This window comes from Struthio camelus, chromosome 3 (genome assembly GCF_040807025.1).
Source record: "Struthio camelus isolate bStrCam1 chromosome 3, bStrCam1.hap1, whole genome shotgun sequence".
Lineage (NCBI taxonomy): Eukaryota > Metazoa > Chordata > Aves > Struthioniformes > Struthionidae > Struthio > Struthio camelus.
In genome coordinates this window covers 13,673,024-13,692,689 of record NC_090944.1, presented here as the reverse complement: position 1 = coordinate 13,692,689, position 19,666 = coordinate 13,673,024, and the positions used below count along the sequence as shown (strand labels likewise).

The 19,666-nt window shown below is 45.8% G+C and overlaps 1 protein-coding gene and 1 long non-coding RNA gene across 6 annotated transcripts in view; one reads left to right on the top strand and one right to left on the bottom strand.

The window, feature by feature from the left end:
- Positions 1-18,440, bottom strand: part of RUNX2 (RUNX family transcription factor 2) — a 159,277-nt gene extending 140,837 nt beyond the window's left edge. The window contains exons 1-3 of one of the 5 annotated variants that reach the window (XM_068936978.1): positions 16,248-18,440; positions 9,821-9,977; positions 4,244-4,348 (exon numbers count right to left, since the gene is read on the bottom strand). In XM_068936978.1, the coding sequence (XP_068793079.1) occupies positions 4,244-4,348; positions 9,821-9,977; positions 16,248-16,547 (562 nt within the window). In that variant the 5' untranslated portion in view covers positions 16,548-18,440. The remainder of the gene's footprint in view (positions 1-4,243; positions 4,349-9,820; positions 9,978-16,247) is intronic. The other 4 variants (XM_068936977.1, XM_068936980.1, XM_068936981.1 and 1 more) reach the window with 4 other exon arrangements.
- LOC138066670 (uncharacterized) lies at positions 188-8,924 on the top strand. Its single transcript, XR_011139961.1, has 3 exons — positions 188-766; positions 2,722-3,929; positions 7,769-8,924. It is a non-coding gene; the product is annotated as an uncharacterized lncRNA (long non-coding RNA).
- Positions 18,441-19,666: the final 1,226 nt, after the last annotated feature.

The window sequence follows — 19,666 nt, the reverse complement described above, 5'->3', positions numbered from 1 at the left end:
TCTCGATGTGTCATTTCCTGCTTGGCCAACAGCCCAGCTCCTGACAGTCAGTCAACAAAAAAAAAAAAAGAGAGAGAGAGAAAGAGAAAGAGAGAGAGAGAGAGAGAGAGAGAGAGAAGAAAAGGAAAAAAAAACACAGCAAGATTTAAAGCTGCTCTACTCAAAAGCACATTCCACTAGCTCCAGACGTAGCCCTCCACCCTCAGCCTTTGAAAGAAGGGAGAGAGAGCACTTCCTAAAAACTGCTACGGTTTTAAGTCTCGGAATCTCAAAAATCTCAGTCACTTATCTGCGTTTTATAAGCCAGTCAGCCCAACAGTTAATACGGCGACCGACGCGAACCTCTCGCTTTTGCTGTCTTTTGCAGCGTGCACAGACAAAAGGGCAATGTTTGCTCATACCTTTCGTCACATGTGTACCTTACGAGCTACGGAGGCAGATAAATATTCTCGAGCTGAATGAAAGCAAGCATTTTTTCCCCCACCAAAACAGTTTCAGTTCACAGCGTAGAACTACTTTTCCATTCAAGTTGAGATACAAAACCGTGGCCAGTGAGTTTGGAGACTATTTTTAATGAGAGGTGATCTGAAGCCTTTGGAAGCTAAGCAAAATATAAAAATATATATACTTCTCCTCCCTCCCTCCCCATGATTTCCCTTACTGTCTTGCACTTAAACCAAAAGCAGCCAGAAAGGAGGACATCTCTGCTACTGCAAACAGACTAGTATTGGAACGGCAAATCCCTGTTTCTATATTTTCTAACAAGGTAAGGCAAAAGCATTAAAGGAAGGTTAAGCAGGGTGTGTTTTGGGTTTTTTTTTTTCCTGTTAGTTCCTTTACAGCGATATCGGGATATCTGTTGGTCAGTTATGACCATGATAACTCAGCTCTCTGGAAAACATCTTTCAGCCCTTGCGGCTGGAAGGCAGCTCTGTTGGCTAAGATGTGTACATAACAGAGGTTTTGTAAGGGACATGAGGAGGGAAAAATATCTGCAGGATTTCCCAAGGTTCCCCAAAGATCTTCTACAACCCACTCTCTAGACTCCATCACTCAAAATGCAACGCGCTCTCCCACTCCTGTGCAAAGACGGTGCAACAAAGCCAAAGTCCCTAAACAGTAATCTAGTTAGCCTGAAACAGATAATTACAAACAATTTTTTTTCTAAGGGATAATCATAAGAAGATATTTACCTTTTCTCATGTAGAAATGGGCAGGTTTCCTAACAAAGCAACCTGACATCACTGTCTCTATTAAAATATTTTAAAATAAGAATAATAACAGAGAGGTAAGGCAGCAAGCTTCTACAGGCATGGGTTTAATACAACTAAATGGCATTTACATTTAAGAACTTGACTTTCTCAAGTGCTGAGCATCCAAAATACCACCTGGAGTCACTGAACGCCACGAGCGTTCAGCACTCCTAATGTCAGACTCATTAAATGATTTTGATATCTGTCATGGTGTTGCTGCTGTTCCTACTGCTGCTGGAAAACATACGGCATTTGTTCCCTCGAGTCAGCTTGCCAACAGAAGGTCAAAGTGCCTTGCCTATAAACAAGCCTTACAAATTCATGATCTTAAGCATGATGTCATGTCTTAAAATGATAAGCTGGCAACAAAGTAAATGACATTTTGTAAAGATGTGCATAATTTTATGTTTACGCTACTAAGAATGAAGGTTCTAGTAAGTCATTGGTTGTGTTCCTTTAAAGAGAAGTTTTATAACTGAGATGAATCACAACTGCAAAAGATCAAAGTTAAAAAACATCAATGATGCCATGGGGTACTTTTTAATCTTGTAATGAATGATGATCATGTGCTCTTATGAAGTTGGTCCAACTGCCAACACCAGATGTGTATATTAAGAAAAAAGTTGTTTGTGATGTGACAGCTCTGGTTGAGCTGCCAGAGAGAGAAAAAATAGGATAACGTGCCTAAGACGTCTAAGTGAAATACTGGCAGAGAGGGGCACTATTTGCTGATACGTAATTCGTTAAGAAAACCACATATGCTATCAGAGCCACTTGTTGGCTTGAATTCCTTATTGCTCCCAACCACCTAGTTTTCCTCATACAATGTAAATGCCAGATGCACTTATTGAACGATTACTACCAAACAGTAATAAATCCACGTGAATGCAAGGGCTTTAAGAAGAAAGCAGAACTTCAGTGAAATGCCTCCCGTACTTCTTCTGCAGCTACTCTTTCCCTAAAAATTCAGATTTAACAACTAGTGGCAACATGGCCTTTTGTCATAAGCACCAGATTGAAATAACAGGACTTGCAGAACCAAACAAACCCTAGAGTAGAACAGCACGAAGTATTCAGCCAAAATTTTAAAATTCAAGTGACCATTCATGCTTACATTTGGCTGACTTCTTAAAAAAATAAATAAATGAAAAGAACTCCATTTAGGCTATAAGAACTGATTTTCTAAGTTACCGAGTTTTCCTGGTTTCAGCTGAAATCAATGAGAATAGCAGATAGGCATCATCTGCATTGGACTGTCTTTCAGGGCTAAACTAAAACACTCAGGCAGAACTTGGAAATCTTGCTAAGTTATATTAACACAGCCTCCCTTTCAATCCATTGAATACCAAAATGGCTCAGTCCCAGCCTAAGAAGGTTCCTTTTCTGTGTTACAAAAAGTAGTCCATGCTACTCTCTGCATCATTTTCATACTGCTCTGCTCTTTCATGACATTCGTTTCCTCTGCTAGGAGACCTCCCTGTTTGCGAATACTTTGTCACGCGGAAGCAGACTCCAAATGGATTGAATGGTAACGGATAACTTATTCCACAGATTGTACTGCATGAATGAAGTCTGTCCAATGTCTCCAAGTAAGCTACACGGAGCAACAGTTGCAGGTGAAAATTAAGAGTACTAATTCAGCTAGGAAGAGAAGACAGAACAAAAATCCCCTAGCTGTGACAGAAGGACACCTCAAATGTGAACAGGCAGTGACACAAGTATCTGTGGAATGAAATTTATCTATAGCTACTTGTTTTTTCGTATTTGTTATTCCAGCTGAAACTCAACAGCCTGGACAGTTCTTATAAAAGGTACTTCAGTTTCCTTCTCTCAATGGAGGAGGAGGAGGTGGCACTGCAGCATGTACTGGCACTGGAAACACTAAACTGTGTGAATTCTGTCTCCCTGCAAGCTCCTTAAAGGTCTCGTTTGTATTTGCAGATCAAAGGCAAAATAATTATTTGAGATGCTTCCATTACAGGGATCTTTTTAATGTGGTTACTCATCAAATAATTCTTAATCTCTCAGTGTAATTTAAATACAGCTATACCTGGTTAATCCAATCAATTTGGAAATGGTTATTCTACTTAGATAAGGAAAAAACTCCAGAACTGGCTCATCAGTGATTCCCATATGAGTCTGGTTACCAGTTAAATCTGCTAGACGGAGTGACAGATGATGGATTAACCAGACCTGACCGTATCTAAAAGTCAGTGTTATCCATAACAACTGCTGGAACATGACAAAATATGACTGTCATAAGAATTTGGCCAGTAATCATTACAAATAGATTCTCGGTAAGTTAAGGAGGTGCTCTGCTCTGAGGTAAACAAGTTCAGTGAAAATCTGCTGGACACTGTTTAAATAAATTACACTTTCTGTGCACAAATAAGAAACAAAGACCGTGCTTTTGATAAACTGCTTTTATAGCTTTCTTTGGCCCCCAGGGGTCTGTGATGAGTCCATAGCTGAAAACCAGTTTCAGGTATGATGAGATTAACCAGGTGCATTAATTATCTGATGGCAAAAGAATTTAAGGGCAAACAAAAAGGCACTATATTATGTATTTTCTCTCTCTCCTAGGACTGATCCTGCAAGATCAGTCTCCCATTGTGTTCTAAATGTCTTCAGTTTGAAGTTGACGGGAGTTCAGGGAATTCAACATGTTGCAGGACTGTATGTATTACCTACCCCTAAATCAGATTATATATAAATACAGTGGGTTTACTTCTCATTTACGCTGGCAGATAATGTATCAAGACCTTGATGTGAATGAAAATCAGGTTCATGATTGCCCAGATTCAGCCAAGCACTTAAGTGTGTGTTTAATGCAAGTATGTGTGTGGTCCAATAGACTCCAAATTAAGCATGCGCTTACATATTTTGCTGAGCAAGGACCAATGTTTGACAAAGATATATATTTCATTTATAGGTCTACGTTAAACAAAACTAAGCAGACGTAAGTGCAAAAATAAGAATATAATACTCACTTCTTGGCTCCCTTGGCCCATCCACTGTAACCTTTATAGCTCTGTGGTATGTAGCGACTTGGGGGGGATTTGTCAGGACAGTTATTGTCAAAGTAAAGCTCTTCCCTACAAAGGGAAAAAAACAACAAGGAGTGAGTGATTACAACATGAAAACAGTCACATGCATGTTCAGTAAAGAATCAGAGACGTTTAAAATTATTCCCTGTCGTTACCACAATCGTGAAAATTAAAACCATAACTGACCATAGGAGTTTTCCTCCCCTTCAGTTTTACTCTATGTCAAGAATATGTCCATGTGTTGACAATCTAAATGCTCCTTATTTAATAGCAGGTCATCATACAATGACAGAACAAAACTGATTCACTGCTGAGGACAAGCCAAACTCTTTTCTGTATTGAAAGTGGTGTAAATCCAAAGCAAGTCAGACAATTTAAAAATTTACTCCAGTTTTGCAGCTCGGTGACAGAGAGCAGAATGTGGCCACATGTTATTTACTTCACACGGTTTTATCATTTCATTTGTTCGACTTGACTACAATAAGATGAGGACAGAAAATATCTTCCTCCTGGGAGTCATTTTAACACGGAGCCAGTGTCTCTTGTCCTTAATATGCCAGGGGTAACATGATGATATCATCATTACTGGAACAGTTGTTTTTTTTTTTTCCTTACATATATTCCATCTATTAAACGCTAAGAAACCCCTCAACTTTCCAGTGACAGCGAGAAACTGTTTGGTGCATGCATGCTTCTGTCATAAACCTGCATTTTCCTTTTTCACACACACACATTGCACAAGATCATCTGGAGCCTTCAGCTGAATGAAAAGATTACCAATAAATAAATAAACGGGGGCCGACTGAACTTGAGAGCACGTTCTCACAAGGCACTGGCCTCTGTTTTGGAGACGCACTGACAGTTGTAATCTGTTAGATATGCAACGGTTAGTCACGTCAGATAGTCAAAACTGAAAACTGTTTCAAGACAGGAAAAGGTGGGCGTCTAACAGTGACTCAATAAAACAGTCAGCAATCTTAGGCCTTATTGCTCATTTAAGCTGCTACTTTACCAGACTCTCAAGGCTCCTTTTTTTCCCCTCTGTGTGCGTGTATATGGGCATTTTTGTTGCTAGCGTTTTTGCTCGCGTTGAACTCTGAAAGCATTCGATCAAGACACGAATCTTAAACAGTATGTAACTGCACAAACTTAACGCAGTCTTTTCAAGCCTAATATAGAACAGCTTATATATAAGGCTTAATACAGAACAGAACTTTGGCTGTCAAATCTAGTAATTGGTCTTTCTTTCTAGTCCAAGTCATATATCCCCCAAACCTGCTAGAGACATGCATCATTTATTATCAGGAGTGCAACTTCAAACTGTCTTGGCTATGTTTTTCATGAATTAGAATGTGACATGGATTTTTTTTTTTTAAATGAAATATAACCGTCATTTAGAGCAAAATGATTTTCCAGGTGTAGCTGCACTCCAGCTGTGCCCATCTTTCCAAGAGACACAGGTTACAGCGGGGAGGTCAGGACTCCCGCAAAGGTGTAAAAATCTCAAGAGGCCAAACTCTGCCACAAAAAACAACCCCATTTCATTGGAAAATGGATTATTTTGCAGATCTTTCAAGGACGATCATCACAGGAGAGTTAGGTGTAGGTGGGATGTCCAGTCTTTCTGTATACACATGAAATCGTTCAGTGGTACCCATCCACCGGCTTGCTGAGGTCTGAATAGGGTTTGTGCCTTTTCTCCCCAACCAAGCAGGAAAGGAGCCCATTGCCTAGCTATACAAACTCACTAGGGAGGATGTACAGATTTAAAGCCTCCTTTAATGCCAGTCTATAGTGCGAAAAAGCTCTGACCACAAAATTATATGACATTGTCATTCAGATCACAATTACCTATATCGAACGAATAGAAAATTATTGGCAACCGCTGGTGATGCTAAGGGGATGCTCCCTGTGCCTTTCAATGAAGAATTTGGCCTTCCAATGTTATTGCTCGATTTCTATGCCAAAGGCATCTAAAAGCCTATTACCACTAAAAAACAACCCATCAAAAGAAACTATTTGTAATACCCTGCGAAGGCAAAGTCACTCTACAGAAAAACACTGCAAGATCTTCCACGCTGCACATACCTCAACATGACACAGGGGCCAGAAAATACGCGCTCCTGAATATAAAGAGCTACATTTTAACCTCGCCTGTGAGCACGTCTAAATCATCACCTTGCAGCCAGCCCAAGTTGCACAGGTAGGCATCTCATTTGAAAGGGAAATAGTTTTTGTTCCTAGCTTACATTCTAACTGCACGGCGGCCTTAATGAAGTAACATTTCTGAAGTCCCACCACGGGCCGTAAACAATACATCACTTTATTGCAGGGAGCTGCACAACCCTGCCAGCACAGTCAGGTTCCCGAGCTTTCAAGAGATGATTTACATATTACAGGATTAGGAACAAAATAAATTTTTAAGGTCGCATGTTTCAATGGTGCTTTTGCTTTCCACAGATAGATGTAACTGATTTCCCAGATCTCCTTCCTCAGCTACAAAATCCTTTAATGCACTTTTTATCGCCTTCCTTTGGGCCCTTAGTCATTTAAATTATCCACTTTTAGAACCTAAAGACTAATTTTAGTACTCTTTTATTAAATTCCTAGCCAAGCAGTCATCTGGCACTATTGCTTTAGTGTGTCTAAACTATACGTTCTTTGTTATTAACACATGTGAGTCTAGCTGACACAGAAAAGGACAAGATGGACATATGTTGAAGCACAAGGCGAAACCCAGAAATTAGCTTGAAAGGAGACTCAGCAGCTTGTGCCTGTTGCATATTTTTTCAGTTAGATACTAATGTGATTAAAGTATCAGGACACAACAAAATTATGGTTATGATCCCCTGCTTATTGAAGACAGGAATTCTTTCTTCTCTGGGCTGCGGATCAGGCTGTAAAAGTGAGCTACTGCCTCAAAACCACATACAAACAACTTCAGCATTCACACAGAGAGCTCTGGTTACTTATTCTTATGAATCCAGCAAGGTGTTTGAGCAAAATTATACAAACAAAAACGTGCAGCTTCTGTCGGCTAGCAACACTAACATGCATAAAACTCAAGTTTCTCAACTGAGCCATGAGAAGCAAGAAAAAAAAAAACGTGGGAGAGAGAGAAGGTGAAGTGGTAAGTTGATGATTCAGACTTCACAATCAAATTTAGAGATACAGAGATCAAAGAGCAAGCTGTTTAGAAAGATGTAAATCTCAAGTCAGGAACAGGTGTGGATTAGTTGCTCGCCACCGAAAAATGATTTCTTTCTTACTTTATTTTTCCTGTTCTACTTCAAGACGCGTATCTACTGATATTTGTCTATGTAAGTAGCTTTCTCACTTCTGTTTGCAACTACTGCTTTCTTTCCTGCTATTTTAAGCAGGTTTTAAAAATCTATCATTAATGATAACTCTTTCGCCTTCTTTCTCTCTCTCTCTCTCTCTCTCCCTCCCTCCCTTCTCTGTTCTAAGTCTGGAAGACAAGTCTGGACCAATTTCTCCATCCTGCCTCTGGCAGCAGAACGCAGCATTTCAGATCCTCCACCGAGTCCCGGCTGCTTCAAAGGGAAAGCCCTACTTTCTTCCGTTAAGATCATAAGAAATATAGGGGGAGGGGGTCAGCTCTGTTTGGACATAATTACACTTCATCAAAAGAAGCTTTCTTCATCTTCCATGCGTGAAAAGTCTGCAAGCAGTTAAGTCTGTCTTTTTTCTTCCTTTTTTTTTTTTAAATATAAAAATTGCTATTTGGGCAACTAGCCAAAACTCAGAAAGCCAATATAGTAAAACAGTGCACACCCTTTGTTTTTCTTTGAAGTCTCTTAAATAAATATGTTGAGGGTTTGAAAAGTACACTATCGCTTTTCCATAGATTTTACCTAGATTGATCAGAGAAAAAAATCTATTCCAAGTCTGCTAGATACAGAAATAAATTAAATTACTGGATGCGAATTCGAGAAGTTTTGTGTTTGTGTGTATCTATAGCTGTATCTGCTGATTCTTTAGGCCCTTTACTTCATTTCCTATGTTTCAATAAAAAGTATATATCATATGCTTCAAATGAGAGTCACAGATCAGAGGTAGTACATCACATCTCAGTTCTGTTTCATCGCTACTGAAACACTGATATACTACTGAACTTTCATCGCAAGGCAGCACTAGCGATGGGGCCAGAGAGCCTTCAAACCTCATCCATCAGCAGGATCGCAAAGCAAACAGCTTCTTTAAAAAAAGCAAGACAAACGGCAAAGAGGGGTAACACCTTATGCAAAAGGGCAGTGAACTCCCTATTTGTATTGGATTACTTTTGCGATGCTTTTGCTTTATGTCAAGGTATTCTTTGTCGCCAATAATTTCCACGCTGTAAAAAGACAGGAGAACTGTTGGCCAGGTCCCTAAAATAAAAACTGGTCACTGCGAGCCACACTTAAAGAATCACCTTTACGAAACTTTTGTAACTGTGAAAGCATGTCGTCTGATTTAAACTACTGAGCAATCTGTATGGGCTTGAATTTTTGGGGACAAATATGCTTTCTTTCCCTATGATGAATTACAATTGCTTTTGATAGAATAGTACTGTAAAACTGGCTTTCTTGCTGATGTCCCAGCACAGAGTGTTTCTCTGCTTTTCTCCATACAGGGCTATTTAAAAAAAAAAAAAAAAAATGAAAAGTTACTTCAGATGCACAAAGGAAAAATATTTAGGCTGAATCAATAGCTTATTAATTTAACGAAACCCTTTGAGTAAAAACTATCCTTTCAGTCATTACCTCCTCTCTTAAAGCAAGTAGAAGATTCTTAAAAAGGCCTTATTTCCACCCTCGCAATGACGATACAGACTTTGGCACTACAGCTCCCAGACTATAGGAAGCTCTTGAACAGCTGGAAGAGAATCACAGCACTCTAAACCTTCAAGAAAATGGAGTGTTACCCTAAAGGTTAAATTTCCTTCAAGCCAAAGCTCACCGTCAAGTCCTAAGAAGTCAGCCAGGTTACTGAAAAGAAAAGGCTTAATTTTGTAAGTCAGATGCTGCTTGATGACCAAGGGCCGGCAAGCCGCTGGAAAGCGTTGCACCAGGGGCTCCTGATGCAAGACCTTAAAGAATATACCCTGTAGCGCAGGTGACGGGCAAAACCCTCCTTAATTACAGCTCTTCTGCAACAGCGTCCGAGGCGGCTCCGCCGCTAAAGCGAATTCGTCCCGTCACGCCACCGCGGCCTGAAACACGCCGTCTGAGGACACCCAACGCAGAGCACCAGCGCCCTCAGCTCCTGCCGCCTTCGCTAGGCGGTTGAAACAGGGAGCCGACGGGCAGGCGGCTCTCGCTAAAACGAGCGAGAGCGCAACGAGCCAGCGAGGAAGAGAAACGCTTCGCTCGCTCCGGACGGACGCGGAAGTTGGCACGTAAACCGGGCGTTCGTCCGGACGAAGGGCGGACGGCGCTTGGTCGACCTCGCGGGGCCAGGCCGGCGCCCGGAGGCGGGTTGGAGGTCGCGAGGACCGCGGACCGCGCGATGGCCTACCTCTTCCGCTCCTGCCCACGAACCGCAAGTCGTTAAATCTGGCCACCTGGTTCTTCATGACGGCGGAGGCGTTGCGCAGCTCTGCCGAGTAGTTCTCGTCGTTGCCGGCCATCACGGTGACCACCGTCCCGTCGGGCACCTCTCCTAAGGCCACCACCTGGGGAAACGGGAAGGAGAGGGCAGCTGGTGAAGCCGCGTCTGGTGCCGGGAGTGTCCGGCGCCGGCAGCCTCGTGGGGACGCTCCGCGGCCAGCAGCCGCGGGTTGAGCCCGGAGCAAGGCGCCACATCGAAGGAAGGAACATCTCCTCCTGACTCCCTTTCTCGGGGCTGGAAACCTCGGCCCGGCTCCGAGGAGAGGCGAAGGGCGGCATGGGCAGATACGGCTCGGCAGCGGGCCGGGAGGCAGCGCTCGGCGGCTGCGATTCGAACGTTGGAGGTGCAACGCACCACGGGCCAGCGGAATATATCCAAATATTTCTCCTCGCGCTTCGACCGTCTCGACAGTCGCGCGCCTGTGCCCCAACGGGCGCGCGGTGCTCTAACGCGCGACGAGGAAAACGCCAAACTCCTGTGGTTATCTGCCAGGCTGAAAACACCGGCGGGGACCCACAGTGCTACTGCCCTGTAGCTTCTTAAAAACAAAGTTGAACAGGAACGCTAAGTCATTAGGAAGAGAACATATACAAGCTTCCTCACATAGGGTATAAACATTTCCACAGCAGTATCAAGCAAATAAGTTTCCTTTTGCCCCCTTAGCTAACGCTGCTGCTATAAATTTGACAGCTAGAGATTCACAAATTTTCCATGGCAGAGCTCTAAACTGAAAAAAAAAAAAACAACAACAACAAAAAAAACCCAAAACGAACTTGAGATGCCAGATCTGTCCCCTTGCAGTTTCTACCAGTCTCCACGGTCAGATAAGACTTTTCATATTATTCAGAGTAATCGATGCTCTCTCCTGGAATATGTAGTACATTTTTTGGTTGTGAGCTCTGGGTGAAATGTCTTTCCCATAAATGCATCATGTCTGAAACTAGTAATTGCAGGTCGCACTGTAATGTTAATTGAGAGGAGACAATGAGCAGCTCTGAATGTATCTGGATAGCGTTATGTGGCCCAGTGCATTGTACAATGTTCCTTTAACGTAGTAAAAAGTAATGACAAAGCTACACAAAATCTGAAAATATGACAGACTATATTACTGAAAATTACAGCTCAGCTTCTATAGAAGAAAGAATAAAGCGAAGCTGAAACACTGTATAAAATGGATTGCCCTGCTGCTTTTCTGGTTTTCAGTAAAACACCAGGTAATACCACCCAACGCTGAAAACCGAGTTCTGCCACTCACTGCTATGAGCTTTGCCTATCACGGGAAGATTTTACTTTTTAGCTGACTTCAATGCCTCAACAGAAAAACACAAGAAGCACCTTTGTGGATAAGATCCGAGGTCCAACTAGTTCAGGATCTCGGGTCGGACAGCAACCAGGTCCAAAGGCTTCAAAGCAAGGTGTAAAGAACCACCGCAGGCGAACAAGTAATAGCTGCTGAACGCAGGCGCTGACTCTGACCCTTAATAAATGGATATTGGCTTAAATCTAAAGTGTCGGACTTTAGACTGCTTATAAAACACTCCCTTCTGGGTTTTGCCATGGGCCACGATAGCTCTGGACAGTCTCGTGATGCACCTTAACATCCAGGGCAGTTGCAAACTATTCTTAGTGCATCTATCTCAAGAAACGAAAATCCCATCAACTCCAGAAGTGCAAAGAGACTCTGAGCAAAGGAGGCAGCACGTGTCTGTCAGGGGCCTCGGGAGAGGGAGGGAGACTACCGCAGCCGCAGCTCCCCTCCTCGCATCTCCACGAACAGGGAGGTGGCATGGGTCACACCGTGGTCCCCATCCATTTGGCCACGGACAGGGGGAGCTCGCGACACCTGGGCACGGCGGCGCCGGCTCTGCAAGACGAAAACTTCCTAACAGGCCCTTCGGTCCTCAACTCTTGATGCCTTGGGTGTTATTCCTCCTCTTTCAACTTTCTCAGTTGACAATATCAGTTTGATGCGTCCACTTAAATATCAGCATTAGCACATGCCGCTTCTAGAGTCCCAGTGCTGATTGCACCTAATCAAGAACTACAGCAGTACTCAAATGCACTATCTTTTCCTGCAATATGATAAAATATCACTGAGTAAGTCTTGCAAGACTGAAGGAAAAGACATACTGAAATCAGGAGTGAAAATGTAAGACTTTGTCCAATAGAAGAAAGCCTTGTTACGTAAAAGCTCCTCTGCTGTGCGATAGGAGCAAAATATTTGGTATCATGCTGTTATCGTTTTTTGCCAAGACGTATCCGAAGACGGATGCCCATACATGTGCTGTCTAGAGGACACCTTTGCAAAAGAAGTTTGAAACCTAGGAAAAAGCAGAGCATTCTGAGAATTTCGGAAAGTAGCTTCACCTATTGAAAGACTGTTTGCATAAACCTGATTTGGCAGTTGTATGCCATGTATCAACTGAAAATTATTTACATTTTCTTAGGAGGACGATTACAAGGGCTCTGTAAAAAAAAGTAGGGACTAAGTAAAATGCTAAAGATTAAAAGTAGCCATAGGGCAGGTTTCTTAGCTATTCTTTAAATATAAATATCTCTACCACTTAAAAATATCTGTTTTCCACATAGAACTATCTAAACAGTTTGATTATCAAAATTTGCCTTTGCTTTCTTTTCAACTAAAGCTCAGCAACAAGGCATATGAAGTCAAATGAAGCCACAAAACATAACAAATTCTGACAAATTGAAAATAACACTGCATTTTTTCTGTAACACAGGTCTCATCTGGTCTAGCAACCTGTTTGCCCAGTTTCAGTCCAGTGGGATTTGAAATGGCCAAAGTACGTACCTAAAGACAGATGCTGTGAACTAGGAAGCAAAAATACTATACAATAATACCAGGTATCAAGACTCTCTGCATAGTAAAATGATTGTTTCAAAAAGCAACAGAAAAAGCTAGTGCACATGCTAAATAGCTCCTCTCAAACACTCATGTCTATCACTTCAATAACTATTTTTACAAAATACTGAATTCAAACAGCTCCCTGAATGTAAAATACGCTGTGCAGAGAACGTCTCTTCCTGACATTGCCAAAAGAGCATCTGATATTATTAAAAATATTTTAATGTTCTATAACTTAAAACAGAGTAACTGATTTGCGCTACTTTTTGTTTAAAAATATACATCTGGGCTGACAATTTATCCACCAGGTTTCAGCTTGAAGCTATTTAAAACAGCTGAGTTATAAAGTCTGAAAACTGGGGTTTGGAGTGGAAACGCTGACAGACCCTTAACTACTGTGGTGCTACTGGGGAGAGATTTCATACTGCACTTTTTTTTCCCTGCCTTTACGTCCATTAAGGCTCTTCGCTACTATCAGCATCACGCAAGATAACATACCGAAACGCTCCTAACAGCTAACATTGCCACTTGGGTCTTTATGACTTTCAGTAAAATCTCCCAGACTGAGACGTACGCAGAGGGCCAAACTCTGACTACTGCACTCGAATAAAGTACCGCTGGCTATTAAGAAACAGTAATAAGCGAGCATGATTTGGACCCTGGTCCACAATACCCTTTTATGCCTGAACATTGTTAGACAGCTAGAGCTACATTAATAGGCACATTGTTAATATCTTTCACCACAAAAAGAGTTTGCATTAACAAACTTACTAGTGAGTACGCTCAACACGAACTCTGTCCCCAGCGCGTGTAAATATTAATACTTAAAATTCAAACGCAATACTTATCCAACATTATTTAAAAAAAAAAATTATAATCAAAACCAGCACTGTTTACAACATACTTCCTCTCCTGCATATGATTTATATCTGTTTTTTTAAATTAAAACAGCGCTATACTCAGAGTACTTTTTAACTGGAGATCTCTGCAAGAGAATTATGACATACTTAACACACCACTCAAAACATTATCATCAACATATTATTTATTGCCAATAAAACTTCAAAAAGTGTGTTGTCTGTGAGCTATTTTACTTTCAAGTTACTGCTCAACCCAGATTTCTATAGCCCAAATCTGTCTTTTTTTCTTTTTCAAAGATAATTCCCACTTTGTTATATCACAGTCAAGTGCTATATGCAGCTACTTTGGTCTAAAAGTACCGGACAGCTGCACAGAAGTTAAATTTCAAAAATAATTTTCTAGAATGGGCCCAAGTTATTTCAACTGCATATCAAATTCATTCAGCAGGAAGTAAAGGCTACATATATGATATATTTAAAAGAAGGAAAAAAGTGCATATTCTGCAGGCGGAAACAGAGACGTGCCCACAGCAGAAGGGTGCTATAAAGCAAAGGGGCAATATGGATAATTCAATATCCCTGATGCATCAATAAGTTGGTCGTATCTGTACCTCTCTGCCAGCAATCTAACATATGGCCCTTATCACTCAGAATCCCAGTATGCCCCAGAATACCCCAATATACCCCTGAATCCCAGCGCTGAATAATACTATCACTTTTAGGTACAGTATACCCATATTTAGGTATAAATATAGTCGTACATAAATAGATCGGGAAAAGCCCTCATCCTTTTTCTGTCCCTTTATCACACACAAAGTATTTTGGTTTGTAATAATACTCTAAATATTTTAATACTTTAGTTTTAGATCTTTCCTTTATTCTAATGAACTGCGACTGTGGCCTTTTGAACCGCTGGGAGCGAGTCGCAGACGGCATTTCGAATGGAAACAGCACTGCAGGCACGACCATGCAACATCTCTCGCTTTACTTCTCTAACGAGTAACGCTAACACCGACTCAATCTAACACTGAATGAAGTTATAATCACAATTCGCCGAAAGCCCCTCCTCCTCGCCCCGAAGCCCCCCGCGAACCAGAGCGGCTGCGTGCCCCACACCTAGCCATCCCCGCGGCCTTTGCGTCCTCCGCCGCGGGAAGGAAAAGCCGAAGACGCCCCAGTTTTCCACCCCCTCGACTTCGCCTGACCTTTGCGAGCTGTAAAAGCCGGGGCCCCGCGCTGCAGCCGGGCTCTTCAGGTCCCCCCCCCCCCCCCCAGCGCTTTAGCCAGCTGCCAGCCGCACCGCTACTACTCATTAAAAGCAAAGCCTGTATCGGCGCGTCGCCTTTCTGGCCAGTCCCTCGAAAGTCGATTTATTTAACCGCTCTTATCGATCCTTTGCCGGGACAAAACGGGAATTGGGGAAGGGGGCTAGCGGCTGGGGCAGCAGGCCGGGGCCGAGACCCTTGCCCAGCCTGCGCGCGCGCTGGGGCCGACCCCGGCCGCGCTGGACCACGCCGGGGCGGCTGGCGGGCGCCCGGCGGGCAGGTGCGCGGGGAAACCCGGGGGGCCTTTCCCGATATCGCAAGGGAGGACAGGCCTTGCTTAAAAGCATGCTATTTTATATATATATATATATATATATATATATATATGTATATATATGCACACACACATATACACACACACACACACATACACATATACACACACACACACACATATATATATATATGATTTTTTTTCCCTGCGGCGCCTTCTGCGCAACCACTTCCTATTGCGCCCGCCGGAGAGGCGAGGGGCCCGGCCCCCCGGAGAGGGCTCAGCCCCGGGCCCCCCCCGGCCACCCCTCGGGGCTGGGAGGACGGGGCGCCCTGGGGTGCAGGTAGCAGGAAGCCCAGAGCGGGGTGGGGGGGGCACCCATTTCGCCCCCCTACGGCCAGAAGGGGACGAATACCTCCTTCTGGGGAGGAGGGGGGCCGCTAAAAAAAGGCCCCCAGCACGCAGGGAGGCCGGTGCCCGGCGCTGCGCGGTGTTCAGCGGGGGGCGGCACCGCAAATACCGGGATCGCCCCCCCCCCGCCCTCCCCCCGAGGGGCGCGGGCAGCGCGGGGCGAGGCGCGGCGGGCCTTGCGGGGGGGCACTGCGGGGGGGGCACAGGGGGCTTGGCAGGACGGGGGGGGTCACAGGAGGCTTGGCAGGACGAGGGGGACAGAGCAGGCATTGCGGGGGGGGGCTCAGAGGCATTGCAAGGGGGGGCACAGGAGGCATTGCAGGACGGAGGGTGAGAGCAGGCACTGCGTGGGGAAGAGGGGGGGGCGCACAGGAGCGATTGCAGGCCAGGGGGGCACAGGAGCATTGCAAGACAGCGAGGGAGGCAGAGGAGCCGCTGCAGGACGGGGGCGGGGGGGGGTCACAGCAGGCGTTGCAAGGGGAGTAGAGCAGGCATTGCAAGACGTGGGGCACAGCAGACTTTGCAGGACGGGGCGGCGGGGGGGGGGGGGCAGAGGAGCCATAGCAGGCCGGGGGGGGGGCACCGCAGGCATTGCACGGGGTGAGGGGGGGGCAGCGGCGGCTGTGCAGGAGGACGCGCGGCGCGGGGGGGGGGGGCTCACCTTGAAGGCCACCGGGAGGGTCTTGTTGCAGCGCCAGTGCGAGGGCAGCACGGAGCACAGGAAGTTGGGGCTGTCGGTGCGGACCAGCTCGGCGGGGTGGTCAGCGATGATCTCCACCATGGTGCGGTTGTCGTGGGGGCGCAGCCGGGGCACGGCGGCCGCCGCCTCTTGCTGCTGCTGCTGCTGCTGCTGCTGCTGGGCTACTACCACCGGGCTGACCTCGCTCATCTTGCCGGGCTGCAGGCTGCTGGAGGGGGGGCTGAACCTCCGGCTGGTGCTGGGATCTACGGGAATACGCATCACAACAGCCACAAGTTAGCGAATTGGGGGGCGGGCGGGCGGGGGGGGGGGAGCGGCAGGGGGATCGCTCGAGGAGGCGTGTAGTGGGGGGTGGGGGTTGTGGAAAAAAAAAAAAAAAGGCCAAAAAAGGGGTGAATGAAAAAGTGGAGGGGTGAGGATAAGGGGCACCAAAAAAAAAAAAAAAGGCAAAATAGGCCAAAAAAAAAAAAAACCGCAGCAGCAGATTAAATGCACGAGGCAAAAAAAAAAAAAAACAACAACTCAGTCTGTTTGGTTGTTGGTTGCTGTTTTGTTTTCTTTTTTTTTTCCCCCTAAAGCAAGCTGGCCGGGGCGGGGGGCGCTGCAGCCGGGAGCGGCACGGAGGGAGGCTGCGGGGTGCCGGGCGGCCCCTCTTAGCAAAGCCCGGCTGGAGACTGCATGGTCCCGGCTTGTGCACAGCTGCAGAGCGCCGCTTCTCCTCCTCCTTCCTTCCTTCCTTCGTGCACAGTCTCTCTGCTCTTTTCCCTCCTTCTAGCCACCACTTCTTCTCTCAAGTGCTTGAATTTCTTTCCTCTTGTTTTTTTTTTTTTTCCTCTCCTCTTCCCCTCCCTCCCCGTCCTCTGTTCGGATTTTCAAAGGTTGTCTTGGGAGAAGTCAACTAAAGCCGCTGCTTTAGCTTCCTGGGCTGCTGCTGTGTGCGGCCGCCAGAAGAGGAGCGTAACTTTCAAGCGCGGAGAGAGGGGGGGGGTGCTAAGGGGAAATGTCTCGATTTCCTCCGAAGAAGTCTTCCTCCTCCAAACAGACCGAACAAAAATGAAAAGGAGAAGAGGAGCAACCCCAAAAAGCCTCGGCGGGACAGAGTGGAGGTGGCGAGGAGCCGCTCGGCTCCCCCGCTTATTGCCTTTGGCTTCAGGAAGCAGCGGGAAGCCCGAGCTCGGGAAGGGGCTTTGGGAAGGGGCTCTGCGAAGTCGCTCCCCAAGTTATTTCAGCGGGAAAAGAAAGCTGCTGGGCTTCGCGAGTGAGGCGGAAAGTCACCCAGCTAATAATTAAAAGAGCGTATTTAAGCTGGTTCCTTTGGGAGCATCAGGAGTTAAGAAAAGTTCGAACTTCGGATCTCCAGGGGGAAAAAAAAAAAGCGGGGAGGATAGATAGGAGGGGGGAAAACCCCTTTTTTGGCTGATTTTTAAAATATGCCCAAATAAATGCTGAGAAAAGGCAGCCTTGGTGCAGTCCGGTCTTGTTAATTAAGTCGCTGCTGGATCCAAGTCCGTTGAGTTGAATAGGCTAGCAAAAATCTTTCTTTTTTTTCCGCCCTTGATGAACAACAGCAGCAACAAAAAATCATTAAAATGTCGGGTTGTTTGAGTTATTTTTCTTTCTGAAAATCGGATTTAAAAAAAAATAACAAACTTCTTTTGGGTCCCGAGAAGTTGAGGTCGGGGAAGATGAAGGAGCCGAAAAAAAAGCCACAGCTTTTTTGTCCTGAATGTGGTTTTTGGAGGCTGGGATTTCTAATGATTAGGTTTTTGTGGTTTATATATACAGGACTCTCTGGCTAAGGCGATCATTATGCTGATGAGAGTCAGCAGCACGTGGTGCTTCAGTCCTCATCCTTCTGCAGCCTTCAAAATAAATAAAACAATGTGCATCCCCCACAGGAGCAGAAACTTTCCTTTAAGTCGATCTCACCCTCGGGGAGGGGGGACGGGGGCAGGGGAGGGGGGAGAGCAGGAGATTGCCTCCGATCTCTACTTCTCTCCGGGTTTTTTCCATTAACACTTTTTTGCTTGTTTGTTAAAAAAAAAAAGCATGAAAAATCTTGTTTGCAAAAAAAAAAAAATCTAGTGCCAAAGGGTTTTTTTTTTTCGCTAAGTCTCCGGTAGTCTAAAGCCTAAGACATTTCCTTGAATGAATGAAAGCTATAAAACCCCCCTCAGACTGTTAAGGTAAAGGGAGTCTGGTTTGTTTTCTCCCTTAAAAAAAAAAAAAAAAGGAAAAAAAAAAGAAAAAGGGCAGATCTTATTAAAAACAATTTACATACCCAATAGTAAAAAAGTGTAAACGCCTCCCAGTGCAGATAACAACCTATCACAACCCTCCCTCTAATTTCTAAGGCTTTACTTCGACTTGCTGCTTCCACCTTCTTGTAAAAAGTCGGCGCTGCGGGCGTGCTCCTTGCTCGCCGCCTGCGTGTGACTCGGGGCGGCTGTGAGTGTGTGAGCGTGTGTGTGTGTGTGTGTGTGAGAGCGTGTGTGTGTGTGTGTGTGTGTGTGTGTGTGTGTGTGTGTGTGTGTGTGTGTGTGTTTCGGGGGGGGGGGGTATGTGCCCTCGCTATACAGCCTTTAAAACACATAACCGCAGCACGGTGCCCCCCCCAACCCCCCCCCCCCGAAAAGCCGGGTTTGCCCCCGCCTGCCCCGCCGCCTCCCGTGTGAAACCCTAAAGCGCAGCCGAGCGCCCGCAGCCCCGTTGCGGCAGAGCCGCCGCGGAGCTGGCTGCGCGCCCGCGGAGCCTGCGCGCCTCGGCCCGGCGCTGCCCCGGCGCGGGCGGCTCGGCCGCCGGGCTGCAGCGCTGCTCCCGCCTCGCTGCCGGCGGGCGGAAGAAGCGAGCGAGCGACGAGCTCCGCGATCCGGTCGCAGGGGAGAGCTCGCGCTCCGCGCAGCGCGCAGCGCGCCTGCCCCGGCGCGCTGGGCGCATCCCCGGCCGGCGGACACCGACCGACGTCTGCCCGCCGCGGTTTTCCCACGGCTGGAAGGCGGAACAACAGCCCCCCGACCCATTGCCTGGCAGTCATTTACATTTTGGGTTGCTGTTGTTGTTGTTGTTGTTCTTTCTTGTTTCCTTTTTTTTGTTGCTTTTTTTGGTTTGTTTTCCTCGCCAAATGTTGGAGGGCACGGGGAAGTCTTCTCGCCGCTTGCGAAAGCGCAGTGGGCGCGGGCGACGGCGCAAAGCCCCCCGGAGCTCGCCCGCGCCTCCGGCAACGCCACGGGTCTGACTAGTCCCCTGAAGTGCTCGCAGGCGCTTCAAAAAGGACAACCACCCTCCACCTGCAGGGGCTAACATCAGGGATGTTCAGCAACTCTGGTTTGCTATGCTTCCAGTAGCGAAAATATCTTTTTTTTTTTTCCATAATTATTTTG